Genomic DNA, 20,101 nt, shown 5'->3' with positions numbered 1-20,101 from the left:
GCATATATATATAAAATATACTCTTTCTCTATATAGAGAGTATATGTATGTAATGGAAATGCAAATTTAAAGATCTTCCCTGTCCCTAGGCCCTTTGATAGGCTTAAGAGACTCTGAGAACCTTTCTTGATTTGAAAATATACTCTGCCTCCTAATAGGCTGAATGTGGTCACATGGAACCTGTGGCAAGAGGCTTGGTTTTCAGGAATGCCCACACCTTGATGCAGTGTGATTGGGCAGTGGGTCAAGAGGGTGATTACATTCTCTGACCCAGGAGAAGGCTATATAATCCATGATGTGAGGCTTTGCTTTGGGGCTCACTTTGAGAAGTGTTCTGTGATTTGATTAAATGAGACTCTGGGAAGCTGTTGTTGAGAGCCCCTCAGCTTTGAAAAACCCAGATGTTGATTTGGTATGGATATAATAGTTGGACAGTTTGGAAACCTGTCTCCTTGATCTGTTTCTCTGTCTTGACAATTCTGTCTGTATACTCTGAAGTTCGGGGTGCTGACCTTTTTCCCCTGAACTAGGTAAACGATATATATTTGACTGATTAAAGTAAGCTTGTTAACCAATTTTGAGTTGCTTTCCTTTAGCAAAGCAGATCTAAGAACTTGTGTTAGCAGCCATCCTGGGGACGCTGGGGTGCTTGCTGCTACAAAATGGCAATGAGGATGGGATATGCAGAGTAAAAGGAAAGTATAGGGGCTGGGATAATTGTTTGTTTTCCAGTTGTGGTAGCTGTGACTCTGTGGAGCCATGGACCAGGAGAGAATAATGGCCTGCATGTGGACTTCAATGAACTGAGAGCAGGAATGGTGAGCTGCCTGCATTGGGGCCTGGGCAGAAGCCAGGAGCGGCTGCTGCCTGTGGGAGAAGGAACCCAGGAGTTGGGAATTCAGCCACAGGAAAAGATAAGAACTGAGCAGCAAAGCAGGGGCATCGAATGTGTTTCCTTGCTGCATCCCACAGTTTGGGACCCAGGGGAGGATGGACTTGTGACTATAGTGGGTGGGATGAAGTGCCGTGGACCCCCAAGGACCCCACCTTGTTGGTTTTGTTGCCAAGCCCCCTCTCTGTACTTGGAAGCAGGGGCTGGAGCTGTGTGAGAGGAAGGACACCCCCTCCACCCAAGAGAATTTTATTTGGACTCTTGTTTTGAATTGAGGTGATAATGCAATGTACTTTGTGTTTGTTTAAGGCCCAGCGGCCACTTTGGTAACTTTAGTTCTGTATCTTGAAAATGTGACCTAAGAGATGTTTAGTGCTAATTCAAAAGTAAATTGACTATGCTAAGGGCATGAAAGATCTTGGGGCCAAATGTAATGGGAATGTAAATTTTTAAGATCTTCCCTGTTCCTAGGCTAAAGTGCACCTGGAGCCTGGGGTGGGAGGCTTGTTTTTCAGTAGATACTTTTTGATTGGCCAGTGGGTCCAGAAGGTTGTTACATTCTCTGATCCAGGAGAAGGCTATATAAACCCTGATCTGAGGCTTTGTTTTGGGGCTCACTTTGAGAAGTGTTGTGTGATTTGATCAGATGAGACTGGGAAGGCATTGTTGAGAGCCCCCCAGCTTTGAAAAACCCAGATGTTGATGCCCCCATCTCTGGAAACTGTGATTTGGTATGGATGTTTGGAGAGCTGGGAGGCCTGTCTGTTGAAATGTTCTTGTAACTTATGCTTGTAACCTCTGTATACTCTGAAGTTCAAGGTGCTGACCTTTCCCCCCTGAACTAGGTAAATGATATATGTTTGACTGATTAAAGTAAGCTTGTTAACCCATTTTGAGTTGCTTTCCTTTAGCAAAGCAGATCTAAGAACCTGTGTTGGCAGCCACCCTGGGGATGCTGGGGTGCTTGCTGATACAATGTATGTAAATAAATATTTATAAATATACAAAATCATAATATATAAATATAAATGACATAATATAGCATAAAATATTCAACATATTATATATGACATATACAAAGATATATTTTATATATGCTTTTAACATCTGCATGATAAGGTGCTCAACATCCCTTGGAAGACTAATAATGCTTGACAGGAGGATGGAACAGTACAGTGTAAGGTCCTTGAGGGTAGGAATGGTGTGTTTTGCTTTGTTTTTCGTCTGAAGTCTATCACAGTGCTGGGTCCAGAGTAGTCACTGAATAAATGCATGTTGAATTGAATTGAATTAGAAAGGAAATGGATGTAAATGTAAATCAAGAATAAAAGAATTTATGATTTAGTAGCTTAGATGTAAGAGAAAGGGCCAGGAGTTCCTGTTGACATCTTTTATTTATCATCCTACAACCACTAGGCTTTGGGGTGTGTCTTTGGTCTGTGGCTGATTTCGCCATGTACTGGACTCACTACACATACAACCCTAGAGGTCTAGATATTCTTAGTGAAAAGGATATGGCCATCACAAAAGGAAACAAGAAAGAAAGCCGGAAAGAGACAAGGGCAGCCTCAAGGTACATGTTGAAGCTATTCTATATTTATGAGGAAAAGCAAGCAGTCCTCGAAGGATTGATGGTTTCATGTCTAATCCTTTCTCTGTCCTACTTTGAATATGAAAGTGCACATTTTATTTGGTATTTAAAGAAATGTACATCCCCAGGACAGGAATAAAAGGGGTCCTGATCTTGTTAGCTCCTCTCCTCACATGTCCCTGGCTCTTCTGATCCCTTTTAGAATCCCATGCTTTCTTCAGGGCTCAGGCACTCCTGACTCCAGGACTGATGCTCTGTCCACTGCGCCACCTAGCTGCCCCTTTCTTTGAGATTCAGCTCAGATGCTATCACTGACCCAAGGATTCCCTGATTGTCCCATAGTCCAGGATTCTTCGGTGCCCTTCACTCCATCTCATCCCCTACATAGTCAGTTCCTAAGCTGTATCAATTTTACCTCCAAAACATGTCTTGTCTCTCTCCCTCTTTCTACTCACTTGGCCGCTGCCTCTCATCCAAGATCCTCATCTTCTCAATCTTGGATCATTATAACAGCCTCCTAAAGGACTGACTTCTCCCTTTCTGATCCACCTTTGCCCCAGCTGTCAAATGTTTCTAAAGCACAAATGGGGATGTGTCCCTCTCTTACCTAATCTCCCTATTTCCTCTTAGGATAAAATATAAACTCCTCAGGTTGGCAGTTTTTTTTTGAGTGGGGAAAAAAGGGCAGTTGGGGCTAAGTGACTTGCCCAAGGTCACATGGCTAGTTTTTGTGTTAAGTGTCTGAGGTCAGATTTGAATTCAGGTCCTCCTGACTCCAGGGACAGTGCTCTATTCATTGCACCACCTAGCCACCCCCCAGGCTGTCATTTAAAGCCCTTCACAGTATAGCTCCAGCTTGTCACCCTTATTTCACATTATGTCCCTTCATGTACTTTATGCTGGAGCCATACAGGACTTCTTGCTATTCCTGGAACTCAATAGTCTAACCCCTGTCTCAGTATCTTTGCAAAGGCTGCTACCTCTCCTTCCCTCCACCTTAGCCTGGCTTCCTCCAAGGTTTAGCTCATATACTGCCTCCCGAGGAATACTGCCCTCAGCTGCTTATAGCTGTCAGGACCCCCTCCTTAAATAATCATATTCCTCTCTGGCCCTCTCCATATCTGCAAATAAATGACGTGATTTATACAAAATGATTCTCAAGGTCCCTCCCAGCTCTAAATTCCATGATTCTCTATCTATATCCATATACCCAGGATCACAGATGGAGAGTTGGCAGGGACCTCAGAGGGTACCAGGTCCAAACCCCTCATTCAACAAATGAAGAAACTGAAGCTTAAAGAGGTTACTGAGATCATATGTATCCTTTCAGTTGAATTAAGCTCCTCTGGGTTACAAATTCGTTTTTATTTTGCCACCTAGCATGTTTTATGCTAGCCCCCACCAGCCCCCATGCTTAACAGATAGATCCCTGTTGGACTGGATACCAATCCAATTGGACACCATATGCAACAGTATACTTTGTTACTGCTGTTCAGTCCTGTTTGACTCTTCCAGACCCCATAGACCATAGCATGTCAGTTGTGTCCATGGGATTTTCTAGGTCAAGATACTAGAATGGTTTGCTATTTCTTTCTCCAGTGGATTAAGGCAAACAGAGGTCTGAAATCAGGTATCCTTGACTCCAGCCCCAGCACTCTCTATACACTGAGTCATCTGGCTGTCTAATAGCATGTCAGGCACCTACAAAAACAAAAATAAAACATTTCCTGCCATCAAGCTAAATACATTGTAATGGCAAGACAAGAAGGATACACAGATAAGTAAATATAAAATTTTAAGGAGAGAGCCCCAGCAAATTGGGGATCAGTGGGGGAGTTCAGGGTACTTACCTTTCTGCCACCCAGGATGGCAAACTTGGGAGTCATTTTCAAATCTCCTTCCCCATCCCTGTCACCCATCCTACCATACCCCCTACAATTAACTGTCACGATGCGTCTATTCTATTGTGCACTTGACCTCTCTAGTCACATAACTACCGCCTACTTTAGGCCCTCAATCAGTATTTAACCAGGGACTGTGCTAAGTGCTGGGGATACAGAAAGGGGCAAAAGACAGTACCTGCCTTCAAGAGCTTACAATACAATGGGGGAGACAACAGGAAAACAAATATAGACAATGCAAGCTAAATACAGGATAAATAGGAGATAATAGAGTAGTAGAATTAAGAGAGGTTGTGCAAACCTTCCAATAGAAGGTAGGATTTTAGTTGGAATTTAAAGGAAGCCAGGGGGGCAGCCAGGTAGCACAGCGAGTAAGAGCACTGGCTCCAGTGTTGAGAAGACCTGGAGATCGAATCCTGGGCTCAGACACTTAGCACCCACCCAGAAACACCTGGCCGTGTAACCTTGAGCAAGTTACTTAACCCCAATTGCTTAGGGGTGGCCAGGTGGCTCAGCGAGTAAGAGCACCGGCTCCAGTGTCGGGATGACCTGGATCAAATCCGGGCTCAGATACTCAGCACCACACCCAGAAATAACTGGCCATTTAACCTTGAGCAAGTTACTTAACCCCTATTGCTTTATAAAAAAAATAAATAAATAAAGGAAGCCAGGGAGGTTAACAGAAGGGAGGAGGAAGATAATTCCCAGACAGAATACCTTGAGATGCAGTATCTTGTTTGTGAAACAGCCAGAAGGCCAGTCACTGGACAGAAGACTGTATTGGGGAGTAGGGAGCTAGGTAACGAAGGATTCTGAATGCCAAGCAGAGGAGTTCATGTTTGACCCTGGTGGCAACAGGAAGCCACTGGAGTTTATTAAGTAGGGAGGTGACATGGTTGGACTGGAATTTTAGGAAAATCACTTTGGTGACTAAATGGAAGATGAATTGGAGGGAAGACTTGAGGCAGGCTGACCCGCCAGTAGGCTTTTGCTTTCCTCACTGGCCTACTTCTTTCCAAATCTTTCCTCTCCAAATAAAATTTCCACAACTGCCAACCTTTGTAAAACCCAAGTCTGACCATATTACTCCCCTCCTTAAGAACCTTCAGTGGTTTCCCAGGGACTCTAGGATGAAATAGAAGTTCTTTACTTTTATATTATCAAACCCTCCCACAATCTGGGTCTAGACTAACATTCCAGATATCACATCATTCCCCTTCCCTTGCTAGGTTCTACATTAGACTTACTGTTCTCATACATGATATTCTCATCTTCCCACTGTTATATCTTTGTACAAGTTCTGTGCTTTGAATTCATGGTCCTAACTACCACATTTTAGAATCCAACTTCCTTCGAGACTTATCTAGGGTACAACCTCCTACATGGAAATATTTTTTAATACCCTTTTCCCATGAATTAGTGCTCCCCCAGCCAAAAAAAAATATTTTGTATTTGCACAGTATATATTTACCTATGCATGTGTTATCTCCATGACTATTTTGTACCCCTATCACCTTGTACAGTGCATGGCAATGGCTTTCCAGGGTAACTAGCACTAAAGCCAGGCCTTAAAGTTAGGGATCCTGAGAGGCAGAAATGAGTGACATGGTAGAAAACACATCAAGTCTAAATGCAGATCAAAGCAGGCTATTTTTTTTCCTCGTGGTTATTCCTTTTTGCTCTGATTCTTCTTTCACAACGTAACTAATGTAGAAAGTGAATAATAAATTAATTTTTAAAAAAGAAATTAATGAGTTCTAGTCATAGGGAATGGGTTAGGTAAAATATAAGCAGGCAGGAGGAATTTAGGGAACAGCTGGCATTGCAATTTGGCTAGAACATACTGCATGAAGAGGAGTAATGTGATATAAAGCTTGAAATGTGGGTCAAAGCCAGATCTTGGAGGGCCTTATATGCTGAGGCTGTTTGCATTTTATACCAGAGGTAATGAGGAACCATGAAAGGTTTGGGTAGGGAAATGACCTAGTCAGATCTATGTATATATATCTATTTTGGATGGATTGAAGAAAGAAGAGGTTAGAAGCAGGGAAACCAAATAGTCTAATTAACAGTCCAGTGTCAAAATCAAATAGAAATGGGCCACTAAACCCTGTAGGGCACATATTGACATAGAGATCCACATATTGACATGATCTACATTTAAATGTATTTTTATTTATTTTGTTAAATATTTCCCAATCATATTTTAATCTGATTCAGTCTGTACTTGGGAGTGTTGTGGACTGCAGCCACCTCTGGTCTAGGCTACAAATGTTAAGAGATTGAGCTGGGGGGTGGCAGTCCTAGTTCTTGCTGAATTTTAAATGAATGCTTCATTGTGGTGCTGAGGTGATCCTGGGTTCCCAAAAACTGTGCTAAGAAAAGCTGGCAGATCCTCCTATGTATACAGCTGTTATTAGAGGCTAAAAAAATGCTTGTCTACTACATGAACTAATGCTGAGTGAAATAAGCAGAACGAGAACATTGTACACAGTAACAGTAACATTGTGCAAAGACCAACTATGATAGACTTAGCTCTTCTCAGCAATACAATGATCCAAGACAATTCCAAAAGACTTGTGATGGAAAATGCCATCCACATCCAGAGAAAGAACTATGGCATCTGAATGCACATGGAAGCATATTTTCATCTTTTTTTTTTGGTTTTTCTTCCTTTTTCCCTTTTGTTCTGATTCTACTTTCACAACATGACTAATGTGGAAATATATTATATTTAACATGATTGTACATGTACAACCTATTATCAGAATGCTTGCTGTCTTGGGGAAAGGGGAAAGGAGAGAGGAAGAAAAACCTGGAACTCAAAGTCTTACAAAAATGAATGTTGAAAATTATCTTTACATGTAATTGGGAAAAAAAAAAACTGAATACTATTAAGTGCAAAAAAAAACATTTAAAAATGCTGCCAAGAGGCTCATTCCCAGGCTGAGCTGGAATGAACTTTTTTCTGCAAAGCAACTCATTGTTGATGTCTCAAGTCTCAGAGTAGTTGTATTTTGCATTAGTGAAAGATAGCCCACAGTTAATGAACTTAAGGATTCATAAGGTGTCAAATAAATGCTAATACTCAGCCAACATCCACCTCACTTCAGAAGTCACAATTTGCACACAAATGCCTTTCCCCTGGGACACAAATATGACATCATTATTTGCAAGCGAATTGGATTTAAGTGAAGCAGGGCTGTGCAAAGCCATCAACCTCCCTCTCTCCTCAGGAGCCAGTTGGGTCCAATAAACTGATCAGAAGAGCTGAAGACTGCCCTGGATGCAGTGGGAGACCTTGGCATTTTTAAGTTAAGGTCTTTCCTAGGTCTCAGTTTGTCTGAGGCAATGTCTATTCACTGATTAAGGGTAAGAAGAAATGAGGTAAAAATGACCTCTTTTACTCACTCAAAAAAAAAATCAATCTCGGAGGTGAGGGCTATAGGAACAGTCCCAATACCACTGTTGATAGAACTGTGAATTGGTACAACCATTCTGTAAATCAACTTGGGATTCTGTAAGTAGTCAGAGTGGCATAGATTTTGAGCTAAGAAGGGAGTTTAGGGCATGTCTAGTCCAGCTCCTGCAATTTACAGATGAAGAAACAGACCCAACAAGGGTTTAAGTGACTAGCCTGAGATCACATGAGTAGGGATTTGAACTTGGGTCTTCTGACTCTCTATTCATTGGTCTTTCTACTTTTTATCACCTGGTTATGTATTCCTGGACCACATGATTCCACTACTGACAACATACCTAGGTCCCATCCAAACCAAAATATTCATAGAAGGAAAAAACTGGAAACAAAAGGTGGGTCCCAATGATTGGGGAACAGATGAACTGTGGTCTATGTAGAATATCATGATACCATAAAGAATGATGAAGAATTCAGAGCTCATAGGAACTGCTGTATGAACTGATAACAGTGCAAAGAAAGCAGAACCAGGAGAACCATGTATGCAATGGTTAAATTACATAAATGACAACAGAACTTTGATCAAATACGATGATCAATGCTGGTTCCTGATAACTTCGATTGGAATATCTCCTCTTTGTGAAGAATGTAGAGCCTGGGAACTGTTATATAATCTGTCATTTGCAGTTATGCTTAACAGTTTTTTGTTGGGGTAGAGAGACAGACAGACACACAATTGGGAAGGGATCATGATATAAAAAAATTTTTTTTTAAATATTTCCTACCTGACTAAAATACTATTTCACAAACCTAGGAGCTATACTACATATACCTAGAGAAACAGGAACCAAATCATGGTAGAAGGGACAGAAACTTTCTGCAGGAAGGAGAAAAGCTCTGATTGCATAATAAGGAAGGCTAAAGGGATCCAGGTAGAGTCACAGGATATGGGACCAAGCAGCAGCACCTGAAAGCTCAGAGAACAACCTCCAAGAAACAGACATTGGGAAGGAATATTTTTGAAATTATGGCAAATGAGGTACATAATTTCCTCGTTGCTCTGAAAAAGAGAAAACTTTTTCAAAGCCCAAGACTCCTCCTTTCTAGCTTCTGAATGCCAACAGAGAACATCTGTTTTCCCTCACTAAGAGGGGGTCAGCCATAGTAGCTCTTGTGAGGGACGGTGACCTGACTCTAAAGCAGAAAGCAATCCAGGAACCATACCCCTCAGTCTTCCTTCCAGTCATCTTGGGCCCAGGAAGGCATGGGTGAAGAGTATTCAAAACCAGGCCCTTTATAGCTTAGGGCATGAAGGTACATCACCAACTCCTGAGGCAAGGGGTCTTGTCTCACCAAATGGCATTCCTCACAGAGAGAGTCCATCTCTTTATTCTTAAGCCCTGACCCAGCTCCCTCCCCAGGGGCCAGCTCTGTTGGATCCAAGTCAAGGGATACTGCTTGGTTTGGCTCCTCTGGGTCTCTTGTGGTTGTAGCTGGCTCTTCCAAGTCCTGCTTGAAAAAAGGTTCTGAGGCAGGTTTAAGAGCTGGGGGTAGGTCCCCTTCAAAGAGATCGAGGACATCCAGACTTTGTTTTGCCCGGTGTTCCTCCAACAGGTCCCGTAGTAGCTCATCATCTGTCTTAGGGATATGGCCGCCTCTGCCTCGGGCTGGGCCCCAAGCTGCTGTGTTATAGATGGGGTCATTGATGATAGGGTGTCCCAGGAACTGCAAGTGTACCCGGATTTGGTGGGTACGACCAGTAAGAGGCCGGCACCGGACCACGCTAGAGTGACCGTTGTAACTCAGCCTCTGGAACACAGTTTCACAGGGCTTGCCTCGTGGGTCTACACGGCACAGTCCCACCTTGTAGGATACCACCAAGATGGGCTCCTTGCAGGTGACATCTTCAGCAGGGAACTCCCCTTCCACCCGGCACACATATTCTTTCTCCAGCTACAGAAGAAAAGAAAAAATTAGCAAAAAATCTCCAGCTCTTAAACTGCTACCCTCAAGTATTCTGGGTTCCCTTTTCCCACATGCAGATTCAGCAGTCCCAAGATTCTAACCACCAGCATGGAGCTTTCTGTGTCCAAGTTTCCCTATTCCTCTTATAGGGTATCTCCCTTAAATCTTAGCACCCTACCCACCTGCCCCCCTGCACTTAATACATTCTTTTAAAAAAAATGTTTACTTAGCAACTCTGATAAAACAATGATCCAAGACAATTTCAAAGGACTCATGATGAAAAATACTATCTACCTCCAGAGGGAGAACTGATGAACTCTGACAGACATATCTCACTTGTCTCACTCTATTTCTTTTTTTTTTGCAACATGGCTAACATGGATATATGTTTTGCATGACCTCACAGATATAACTGATAGTTTGCCTTCTCAATGAGTGGGAGAGAGAGAGAATTCAACTCAAAATAAAACATTAAAAATACATTTACTTAAAAAAAAAAGAAAAATGTTTAATTTTATTGTTAATCTTGTTTTTACATTCCTTTTATTTCAAAGTATATCCTTCCCTCTTGCCGCATGAGCAACTGTCATCATTATCCAGCAGGCAAAACATCTGTAATATTTGTTACTATGTAATGAAGAAAAAGAGGGGGGAAAGTACATCAACAAAATTCAGCAACCTATCAACCAAATCCAACAGTACAGGCAATGTTTACACCAACAGTTCCCCACCTTTGCAAAGGGAGAGAGGTACATTTTCTTATTTCTTTTCTGGGGCCAAATTTGGTCATTAAAATCAAAAAACATTCAGTTCAGATGAACAGGCTATCAAAGGTTGTATAGTCTGCTACTTCTTACCATGTGATGTTGGGCAATTCCCTAAACTCTTATGAACCTCAGTTTCCTCATTTGTAAAATCAGGAGTTATAATAGATGACCTCTTAGATCCTTTTGAACTCCAAATATTTATAAGCCTATGACCTCTACCTTTGAGCCCTCTGAAAACAACATACAATGTCAGGATTTCCAGATTCAGAATTCAATGATCCCCTTCCCCAACACTGAGCATCTGTGAGCTCAAGCTGCACTCAGCCTTTGAGAAGAATACAAGTGAAAAGGGCCCTGCCTGCCTGCCTTGCTTTACCTGCCGGTCTCTAACTTGCTCATGGATCCGCTCAGAGACAGCAGCCGTCTTGGCAAACATGAGCACCCCTGAGGTGAGTCGGTCCAGCCTATGCAGCGGATGCAGCTCCTTAAGCCGGTGCTCCTTGCCCAGGATGAAGATCACGGTGTTGTGGCGGAAGCGACCACAAGGGTGAACGGGTATGGAGGAGGGCTTGTCCACCACCACGACTTCGTCGTTCTCGGCCAGCAGGCGTATGGGTTCTGCTGTCACGGGAGGCTCGTGCCGATGAACGGTGTTCTGCAGGAAGTCATTGTCCTGTCAGAGACATACATGCCTTTGAGTCAACTCAGTGTCGGGCAAACCTGCACCCAATCCAGGTGGGAAAGGAGCAGGGCATTAGGGACACCAGAACAGTCACTACCATTCAGGAGGAAGGATCACAGACAGAATTAGGGTCAGAATGACACCAGAAGTCAGAAGACATTAGAGTCCAACCCTCTCATTTTTACAGAGGGACTCAGCCAAGGTCACAGGCCTAGTGAATGTCTGAGATAGGATTCTGACCTGGGTCTTCTCAACCCCAAATCCAGAATCTTCCTACTACACCACACCATCTCTCAAGAGATTAAAAAAAAATGCTTTGTTGTTCTTTTAATTATTTTAACACATTACTCGTTTTCTTGCTTTTCCATCTCCCCACAGGACCTTTCCTAGTAACAAAGAAGGGACATTCAAGCAAATCTTACATTCTAACTGTATCTCACATTCCCCCAATAGAATGTAAGTTCAAAAAAAAAAAAAAACAGAACGTAAGCTCCTTAAGGTCGCTTCATATTTTGTCTTTGTAACACAGGGCCTGGCACATAGTAGGCACTTTATAAAGGCAAGATTGATTCACAGATGTCTGAAAATGCATACCTTATTCCAAACCTATAGTATACTAGCTACCACCTCTTTGCTAAGAGGTATGCTTCATCATCAGTCCTCTGAAATTATAAGCAGACTCTGGAATTGATCACAGTTCTTAAATCTCAAAGGTAATTATTCAAACTGTTCACTGAACAAACTTTTATTTGTTGTTTAGTCATTTCAGCTGCATCTGACTTTGTGACCTGTTTGAGGTTTTCTTGGCAAAGATACTGTATTGGTTTGCTATTTCCTTCTCTAACTCATTTTACAAATGAGTAACTGGGGTGAACAGGGTGAAGTGACTTGCCAGGGTCACACAGGTAGTGTCTAAGGCCGGATTTGAATTCAGGTCTTGCTGATTCTAGAAGTGCTCTATCCACTTCACCACCTGACTACCCAAACATTTATTAAGCATCTACAATATTTGGAGAGCTGTGGTGCTAGAGATTTGACAACTCAAATAAGGAAGTGTTAGCTCTCACAGAGCTTATATTCCCTTGCTATAACATAAGGCATGGCTAACATGTTGATTTGTTTTGCTTGAGTCTCTTTTTTAAAAAAATAAAGTGAGAGTTCTTATGGGGAGGAGGGAGGCAATGAGAAGGTAGAAATTGACAGTGATGTTGTTTAATAAAACATTTTAAAATGGGAGAGGCTTACAACCAATGCTTACTAAGAATGCCATGATCATGTGGAATAACAGCAATTCCCATTATGAATGGGGATCAATAAGTCACACATCACACAGATTAGGTACTCACTGGGAAGTCAGCAAATCAGATGTGTGCAGCCTCTGATATCTATCTAGGTGTCTGAGGGACAGAACTGGAAAAAATACTTCTGGTACTTAAGGAATTTACAACCTAGTTAGAGTGTTAGTGACAGGTACAGAAAGTTATAGTACAAGTAAGCAGTGCTAAGTACAGAGGAGAGCAGAGAAATCTAGAGGATCACTCCTAGTTGGGGATGTCAGGAAGGACTTGATGGAAAGGGTGGCAGCATCTGAATCAGTCCAAGAAGGAGAAAAGGGATTAACAGGCAGAAATAAGAAGTCATTTCAGGCAAGAGATCGTTGTGTGTCAATGTATACAGAGAGAGAAAGTATCTAATAGTATAGTAATATGAAAGGGAAGTAATGTGAAATAAAAGTGGAAATGTAGATTGGTGGCAGATCCTGAGTCTTATATGCCAGGGAAAAGGAGTTAAATATCTTATCCTGTAGATAATGGGGAGCTATTGAAGGTCTCTGAGCAGCATCAGACCTGCATGTTAGGAAAATTACCTTGGCATTGATATAAAGGAAAGACTGGAGGTATCTATTAACTCATAGGTGCTAATAAGGTAGGAGCAGAAAGGAAAGGATAGATGCTAGTGATAAAATCAATAAAACCTGACCACTAATTGGATGTAGGAGGTGAGAAAGAAGGAAGAGTTTAAGATGACTGATGTATTGAGCTTATATTACTTGTTGTACCACTGACAGAAACAGGGAGATTAGGAGGAAAAGCAGGTTTAGCAGAAGGGTGGAAAATAAAATTACTTCATTTTGGGATGTTACATTTAAAGTGTTAGGAGACTGAAGTGAATATGCCCAGCAAGAACTGGAGGTTATCTGGAAACACAGATTTAGGGTTCTTTCATACAGAGATCAGAATTGAAGCCAGTGGAATAAAAGAGATTGTCAAGAGGGGAAAACCCCACATAAAATGAAGATAAGAGAGCCTGAAGACAGAGACTGGGATATACCCATCCACTCTTAAGGGAAGGTTAGAGAATAAAAAGACCTCAAAAGAATGGGCAGAAAGGAAAGGAGGCAAGAGAGAGTAATATAGTGGAAACCAAGTGATTACAGTGTGAAGGAGTGGGATGTTCAACAGTGTCAAATGTTACATAAAGGTCAAGAAAAATGGATCTCACTTAAAAACTCACAGGAAGGTTATTATTGGGTACCAGGGGTTTGGTGGCAAGAAATTGTCATGTAAATACCATGAGGACATCTTCCAACTATATTTCGCATTAAACTAGGTCTTCATCATTAGAACATGGTATCCAGTGCTTCATGATTTCACTGGAAGAGAAAACAGTAGGCAAAAAAGAACTAGGAAAACAGTGCCAATCTGTCAATGTCTGTCCTTTTGGAGTCTGCGAAACCCATGTTAAGGACCAGTGCTCTCCAAGAGGTCAAGTTAACTACTTCACCAGTTAGTCTATTTCCCTAACCCAATTAAGCCAACAAATTACTCCTACTAATTAAGAACAAGAAGGCAGAGCCACTGTTCTTATAGAACCTGAAATCTAATGAGAACACAATACGTTCCCACTGAAACTGGAAAAGTCGACAAGAATAAAAAGCAAATTAATAGCTACGATCTATATATAGCACTTTGCAAATATTGTCTCATTTTATCCTCACAACCACCACTTTGGGAGATTGGTGCTATTATTATCCCCATTATACAGATGAGTAAAGTGAGGCTGAGGGATTAAGAGACTTGTTCGGGGGTCACAACGCTAGTTAAATGTCTGCAGCTGCATTTGAACTCAGGTCTTCCTGAGCATTCTATCCCCTGTGGCCACCAGTGAGTGAGTGTGCTAAGGAGATCTAGAAATGGAGCTCAGGGAAGGCTTTTTCAGAAGAGCCGTGTGCCTTGGTCGTGGACGTTCTGTCTCCCCCTCATCTCCCAGGGGCCCCACCTTAAGAATAACGCCGAGGTCTCGCACTGGCTGCCCGTTGAGGCGCAGGCGGCCAGCCCTAGCGGCCGCCTCGTAATAGGAGAGGGGGTGGGCGCGAAACTCGGTACTGTAGACGTGGAGCAAGCTGCGGCCCACCCAGCGGCCCTTGCAGTAGGTCTGGAAGTCGAAGTAGTAAGGCCGCACCTTGCGCAGCCCGCCCTCGAAGTAATAGCTCGTCTCGGCAAAGTGCTGGTCGCTGAAGCTGACCCCGGCCCGCCGCTTCTTCGGGGGCGGCACAAAGCGCTCCCCGCCCTGGCCCCGCCGCTTCTTCCGCCCGCCCAATGTTGGGGCCAAAGCCGGAACTGGGGCCAGCTTCTTCTCCCCGGCTGGGGGCTGCTGCTCTTCCCAAGGCTCAGCGCCACCCTTAAACTCCTGCTCCTGCGGCTCCTCCGAGAGGCCGGGGTCTCGGTCCTTCCATTCAGGAGCCTCGCACCCACCGCTTGCCATCATCAACCTGCAGCCCTGGGAACTAAAGGTGAATCTCCGCAGGGCACAGCGAGCTGCGCCTAGCAGAAAGACAGGAGCTCCAGAACCTCCCAGCCACATAGCCAGGGACCCGATCGCCCACGTGGGGGGAAGCCTGCTCTCTAGCGGCGCAAAAAGATGACGCAAATCACATACCAGCCAATCATTATGGCCGAATTCGGAGGCCGCGAAGAAAACTGTCGGAAGGCACAGAAACGTAAAGAGCGAGTCGCGTCAATTTAGGGTAAGACCTAGGAAGTGTTTGGGACTGGGCTGCTAGTGTAAAGCAGTCCTGTTATTTTGTAATTCTGAGGAGTTGTTATATTGGAGGCTTTCCCCACAGCGAGCTGACTTAAAAAAAATTGATACTTTAAAAAAAAAACATATCTATTTCTCCTAGTATTCCGCCTCTTACAATAAGAAAAAAATAAGACCTATCAATATTTTGGAAAAGTCTGAAAATGTATAGCATGTTGCATATCCATGGGTCTCTCTTTTTTAAATTAAATTTTATGTTTATTTTTAGTTTACATCATTAATTTACACAAGATTTTGAGTTACAAATTTTCTCCCCGTCTTTCCCCTACCCACCACTCCTAAAACAGGAATCCCACTATATAGCCCCTCCCCCAATCTGCTCTCTCATATATCCTTCCCCATCCCACCTCCGACTTTCCAGTAGGGCAAGATGGATCTCTATACCCAGTACCTGTATATCTTATTTCACAGTTGCATGTAAAAAGAAATAATAATAATAATATATATTTTTTAAACATTTGACTTTAAAATTTTGAATTCCAGATTCTTTCCCTTCCTTCCTTGTCCTTCCCTTACTGGGAAGATAGGCAATTCAATATAGGTTGTACATGTGTAGCTACGCAAAACATTTCCATAGTGGATATATTGTGAAAGACTGACTTTATTTCCCTCCATCCTATCCCGCCCCCCACTTGTTCTATCCTCTACTTTGACCCTGTCCCTTTTCAAAAGTGTGTGCTTCTAACTTTCCTACCCCCAACCTGCCCTCCCCTCCATCATCACCCCTCTTATCCCTTTCCCCCCACTCTCCTATAGTATGAGATATCCTATTTAGTGTGTATGTAATTCTCTCCCTAAGCCAAATTCGATGAGAGTAAGGTTGACCCATTCCCATTTGCTTTCCTGTTCTTCCCCTCCATTGTAAGTTTTCCCTTGCCTCTTCTATGAGATAATTTACTCCATTCTGTCTCTCCCCATCTCCTCTCATAATATTCCTCTCTCACCTCTTAATTTCACCTTTTAAGTATCATCCCTCCCTATTCAATTGGTCCTGTGCCCTCTATGTATATCTGTACCTATACATATATACACACACTCACATATGTATTCATGTGCCCATATACCCTCCTATATAAACATATGTATGTGTATATATATATACACACACACACACATTCCATTCCCTTCAACTATTCTCATACTGAGAAAAGTTTCATAAGTTACAATTATTGTTTTTCCATGTACGAATGTAAATAGTTCAACTTTGATAAGTTCCTTATGATTTCTTTTCCCTGTTTACCTTCTCATGCTTCTATTGCTTCTTGTATCTAAATGTCAAATTTTCTATTCAACTCTGTTTTTTTCATCAAGAATGCTTGAAAGTCCTCTATTCCATTGAATTACCATATTATCCCCTGCAACATGATACTCAGTTTTGCTGGGTAGGTGATTCTTGGTTTTAATCCCAGCTCCTTTGACCTCTGGAATGTCATTCCAAGCCCTTTGATCTCTCAATGTAGAAGCTACCAGATCCTGTGTTATCTTGATTGTGTTTCCACAATATTGAAATTGTTTCTTCCTGGCTGCTTGTAATATTTTCTCCTTGATCTGGGAACTCCAGAACCTGGCTATAATATTCCTAAGAGTTTTCTTTTGGGGATCTTTTTCAAGAGGTGATCAGTGGATTCTTTCAACTTCTATTTTGCCCTCTGGTTCTAAAACACCAGGGCAATTTTCCTTGAGAATTTCTTGAAGGATAATTTCTAGGTTCTTTTTTTGATCGTGGCTTTCAGGTAGTCCAATAATTTTTAAATTATCTCTCCTGGATTTGTTTTCCAGGTCAGTGGTTTTTCTCATGAGATATTTCATATCGTCTTCTATTCTTTCATTTGTTTGGATCTGTTTAACAGCATCTTGATTTCTCATAAAGTCACTAGCTTCCACTTGCTCCAATCTAATTCTGAAGGAATGATTCTCTTCAGTGAGCTTTTGAGATTCTTTTTCCATCTGGCAAATTCAGCTTTTTAAAGCATTCTTCTTGTTGCCTTTTTGAGCCTCTTTTGCCATTTGAGTTAGTCTATTTTTTAAGCTATGATTTTCCTCAATCAGGCTGTTGACTCTCATTTCATAATTTTCTTGCATTATTCTCATTTCTCTCCCCAATTTTTCCTCCACTTCTCTTATCTGCTTCTTAAGGTCCTCTATGGCCTGTAACCAGCTCATATTTTTCTTTGGAGCTTTTGGCGCAGGAGTTCTGACTTCACTGTCTTCTTCCTGTTCCATGCTTTGCTCCTTTTTGTCCCCAAAATAGGAGTCTAATGTTGGAATCTTCTGTCTGCTTTGTTTCCTTTGCCTGGTCATGTCACATGTCAGTCACTTGACCCCTGGGTTTTTTGCCACAGTAGGACTCTGCCACCAGACAGGGGAGCTTTTGTCCCAAACGCTGGGGTTTTCTCAGCTGCCGGAGGTATTAGATGGGTGCCCTCTCTGAGGTCTCCACATGCTCTGACAAGCTGGACACATACCCCAGGACCTCCACCCTAGACTGCAATCCAGATCCAAGCAGGTTAAAGCAAGAGCGATTACCCCTCAGACTGGTGCTTGGTCCCCCTACACTCTGCAGGCCAGGAGCTGAAGCTGCCACGTGGTGTTGGCTGGCTGTGCCGGTGTCTCAGTGGCTTCTCACTCTGGGGGCAAAAGCCATGCACTCCCATTTACTGGGTCCCAAAGTCCATACTGCATTGACCTCTCACTTTGTCCTTCACATCTATGTGTTGATAAATCTGGAAACGGCCACAGCTTCTGCTGATCTGGAGTCCCTCCAGCCAGTGGCTGGCCAGGCCTGCCCTGGGGCTAAAGCCTTGGCATGGGGCTGGGCTCAGCTCTCAGAGAGCTGCGCTGGCCAATCAGCCTGCCGGGCTGTCCTCAGCAGGAGGTTAGCTTCTCTGTGTCATTTTGTGGGTTCTGCAGCTCCAAAGTTTGTTTAGAGTCCCCTTTTTACATGGATTGGGGAAGGTGGAAGCCAGAGCTGCGGGGAGTTCCTGCTTCTAAGCTGCCATCTTGACTCCCAATCTAATAGGTTTTAATTTGCATTTCTCCAAATCAATAGTGTTAGAATATTTTTTTAATATGGTTATAGATAGCTTTGATTACTTCATCTGAAAACTGATCATATCTTTTGATCATTTATCAATTGGAAAATGGCTCTTATTTTGTATAAATTTTACTCACTTCTCTATATGTTTGAGCAGTGAGACCTTTATCAGAAAAACTTATTCTTTTTCAAAGTTGCTATTGCTAATTGTATTTTCCTCCATTCTATTCTCTCACACCCCCCCCCCCATTTATTCTGTTCTTTTTCTCTTTTTACCCTGGCCCTCCTCAAAAGTGTTTAGCTTCTGACTATACCCTCCCCCAATCTGCCCTCCCTTCTATCATACCTCTTCCCTTCTCTTATTCCCTTTCCCTCCTACTTTCCTGTAGGGTAAGATAGATTTCTATACCTAATTGAGTGTGTATGTTATTTCCTCTTTGAGCCAGTTTTGGTGAGTGTAAGGTTCACTCACTCTTCCCCTACACTGTAAAAACTTTTTCTTGCCTCTTATGATAATTTATAATTATAAGAATTTATAATACATAACATATATTATATATAAATATATGAATAAATTCATATAATAATTTATGTATAATTTATAATGAGATAATTTATCCCATTCTACCTCTCCCTTCCCCTTTCTCCCAGTAAATTCCTCTCTTACCCTTTAATTTTATTTTTTTAGATTTCAGTCCTTTGTATTCAATTAATATTCATATCTGTACCCTCTGTCTTTACATATACTGCTTCTAACTGCTCTAATAATGAGAAAGTTCTTATGAGTTACATGTATCATCTTCCCATGTAGGAATGTAAACAGTTTAGTCTTATTAAGACCCTTATGATGTCCCTTTCCTGTTTACCTTTTTATGTTTCTCTTGAGTCTTATAGTTGAAAGTCAACTTTTCTATTCAGCTCTGGTCTTTTCATGTGGAATGCTTGAAAGTCCCCTATTTCTTCTTTCTTTTTTTGTTTTTTTTGGAGGGGGGAAGGCAGGGAAATTGGGGTTAGGTGACTTGCCCAAGGTCACACAGCTAGTAAGTGTTAAGTGTCTGAGGCCAGATTTGAACTCAGCTCCTCCTGACTCCAGGACCAGTGCTCTATTCACTACACCATCTGAAAGTCCTCTATTTAATTGAATATTAATTTTCCTCCTGAAGGATTATACTCAGTTTTGCTGGGTAGGTGATTCTGGGTTGTACTCCTAGCTCTTTTGCCCTCTGGAATATAATATTTCTAGCCCTCTGATCTTTTAATTTAAAAGATGCTAAATCTTGTGTTATCCTGACTGTGGTTCCACCATACTTAAATTGTTTCTTTCTGGTTCCTTGCAATATCTTCTCTTTGACCTGAGAACTCTGGAATTTGGCTATAATATTCCTGGGTATTTTGATTTTGGAATCTCTTTCAGAAGGTGATCAATGTATTCTTTCCATTTCTATTTTACCCTTTGGTTCTAAAATATCAGAGCTGTTTTCCTTGATAATTTCTTGAAAGATGATGTCTAGGCTCCTTTTGTGATCATGGTGTAATGGGAATGTAAATTTTTAAGATCTTCCCTGCCCCTAGGCTAAAGTGCACCTGGAGCCTGGGGTGGGAGGCTTGTTTTTCAGTAGATACTTTTTGATTGGCCAGTGGGTCCAGAAGGTTGTTACATTCTCTGAGCCAGGAGAAGGCTATATAAACCCTGATCTGAGGCTTTGTTTTGGGGCTTACTTTGAGAAGTGTTCTGTGATTTGATCAGATG

The 20,101-nt window shown here is 42.1% G+C and overlaps 1 protein-coding gene across 2 annotated transcripts; it reads right to left on the bottom strand.

The window, feature by feature from the left end:
* Window positions 1-3,782: 3,782 nt before the first annotated feature.
* Window positions 3,783-15,416, bottom strand: RPUSD2 (RNA pseudouridine synthase domain containing 2). Of its 2 annotated transcripts, none has more exons than XM_069105748.1 (3): window positions 14,679-15,416; window positions 10,911-11,207; window positions 3,783-9,755 (listed from the first exon to the last, which is right to left on the bottom strand). In XM_069105748.1, exons 1-3 carry the CDS (start codon window positions 15,078-15,080, stop codon window positions 9,030-9,032), a joined length of 1,425 nt encoding a protein of 474 aa, XP_068961849.1. In that variant the 5' UTR covers window positions 15,081-15,416; the 3' UTR covers window positions 3,783-9,029. The 2 variants fall into 2 exon arrangements, with proteins under 2 accessions (XP_068961849.1, XP_068961848.1); XM_069105747.1 differs by having other exon boundaries at window positions 14,496-15,415.
* Window positions 15,417-20,101: the final 4,685 nt, after the last annotated feature.

Source organism: Petaurus breviceps, unplaced genomic scaffold, assembly GCF_028583685.1.
Source record: "Petaurus breviceps papuanus isolate PSGF00001 unplaced genomic scaffold, PetGlider_PUasm1.0 77, whole genome shotgun sequence".
NCBI classification, from domain to species: domain Eukaryota; kingdom Metazoa; phylum Chordata; class Mammalia; order Diprotodontia; family Petauridae; genus Petaurus; species Petaurus breviceps.
The sequence above is the reverse complement of the archived record's forward strand: the minus strand, read 5'-3'. Positions and strand labels throughout refer to the sequence as shown.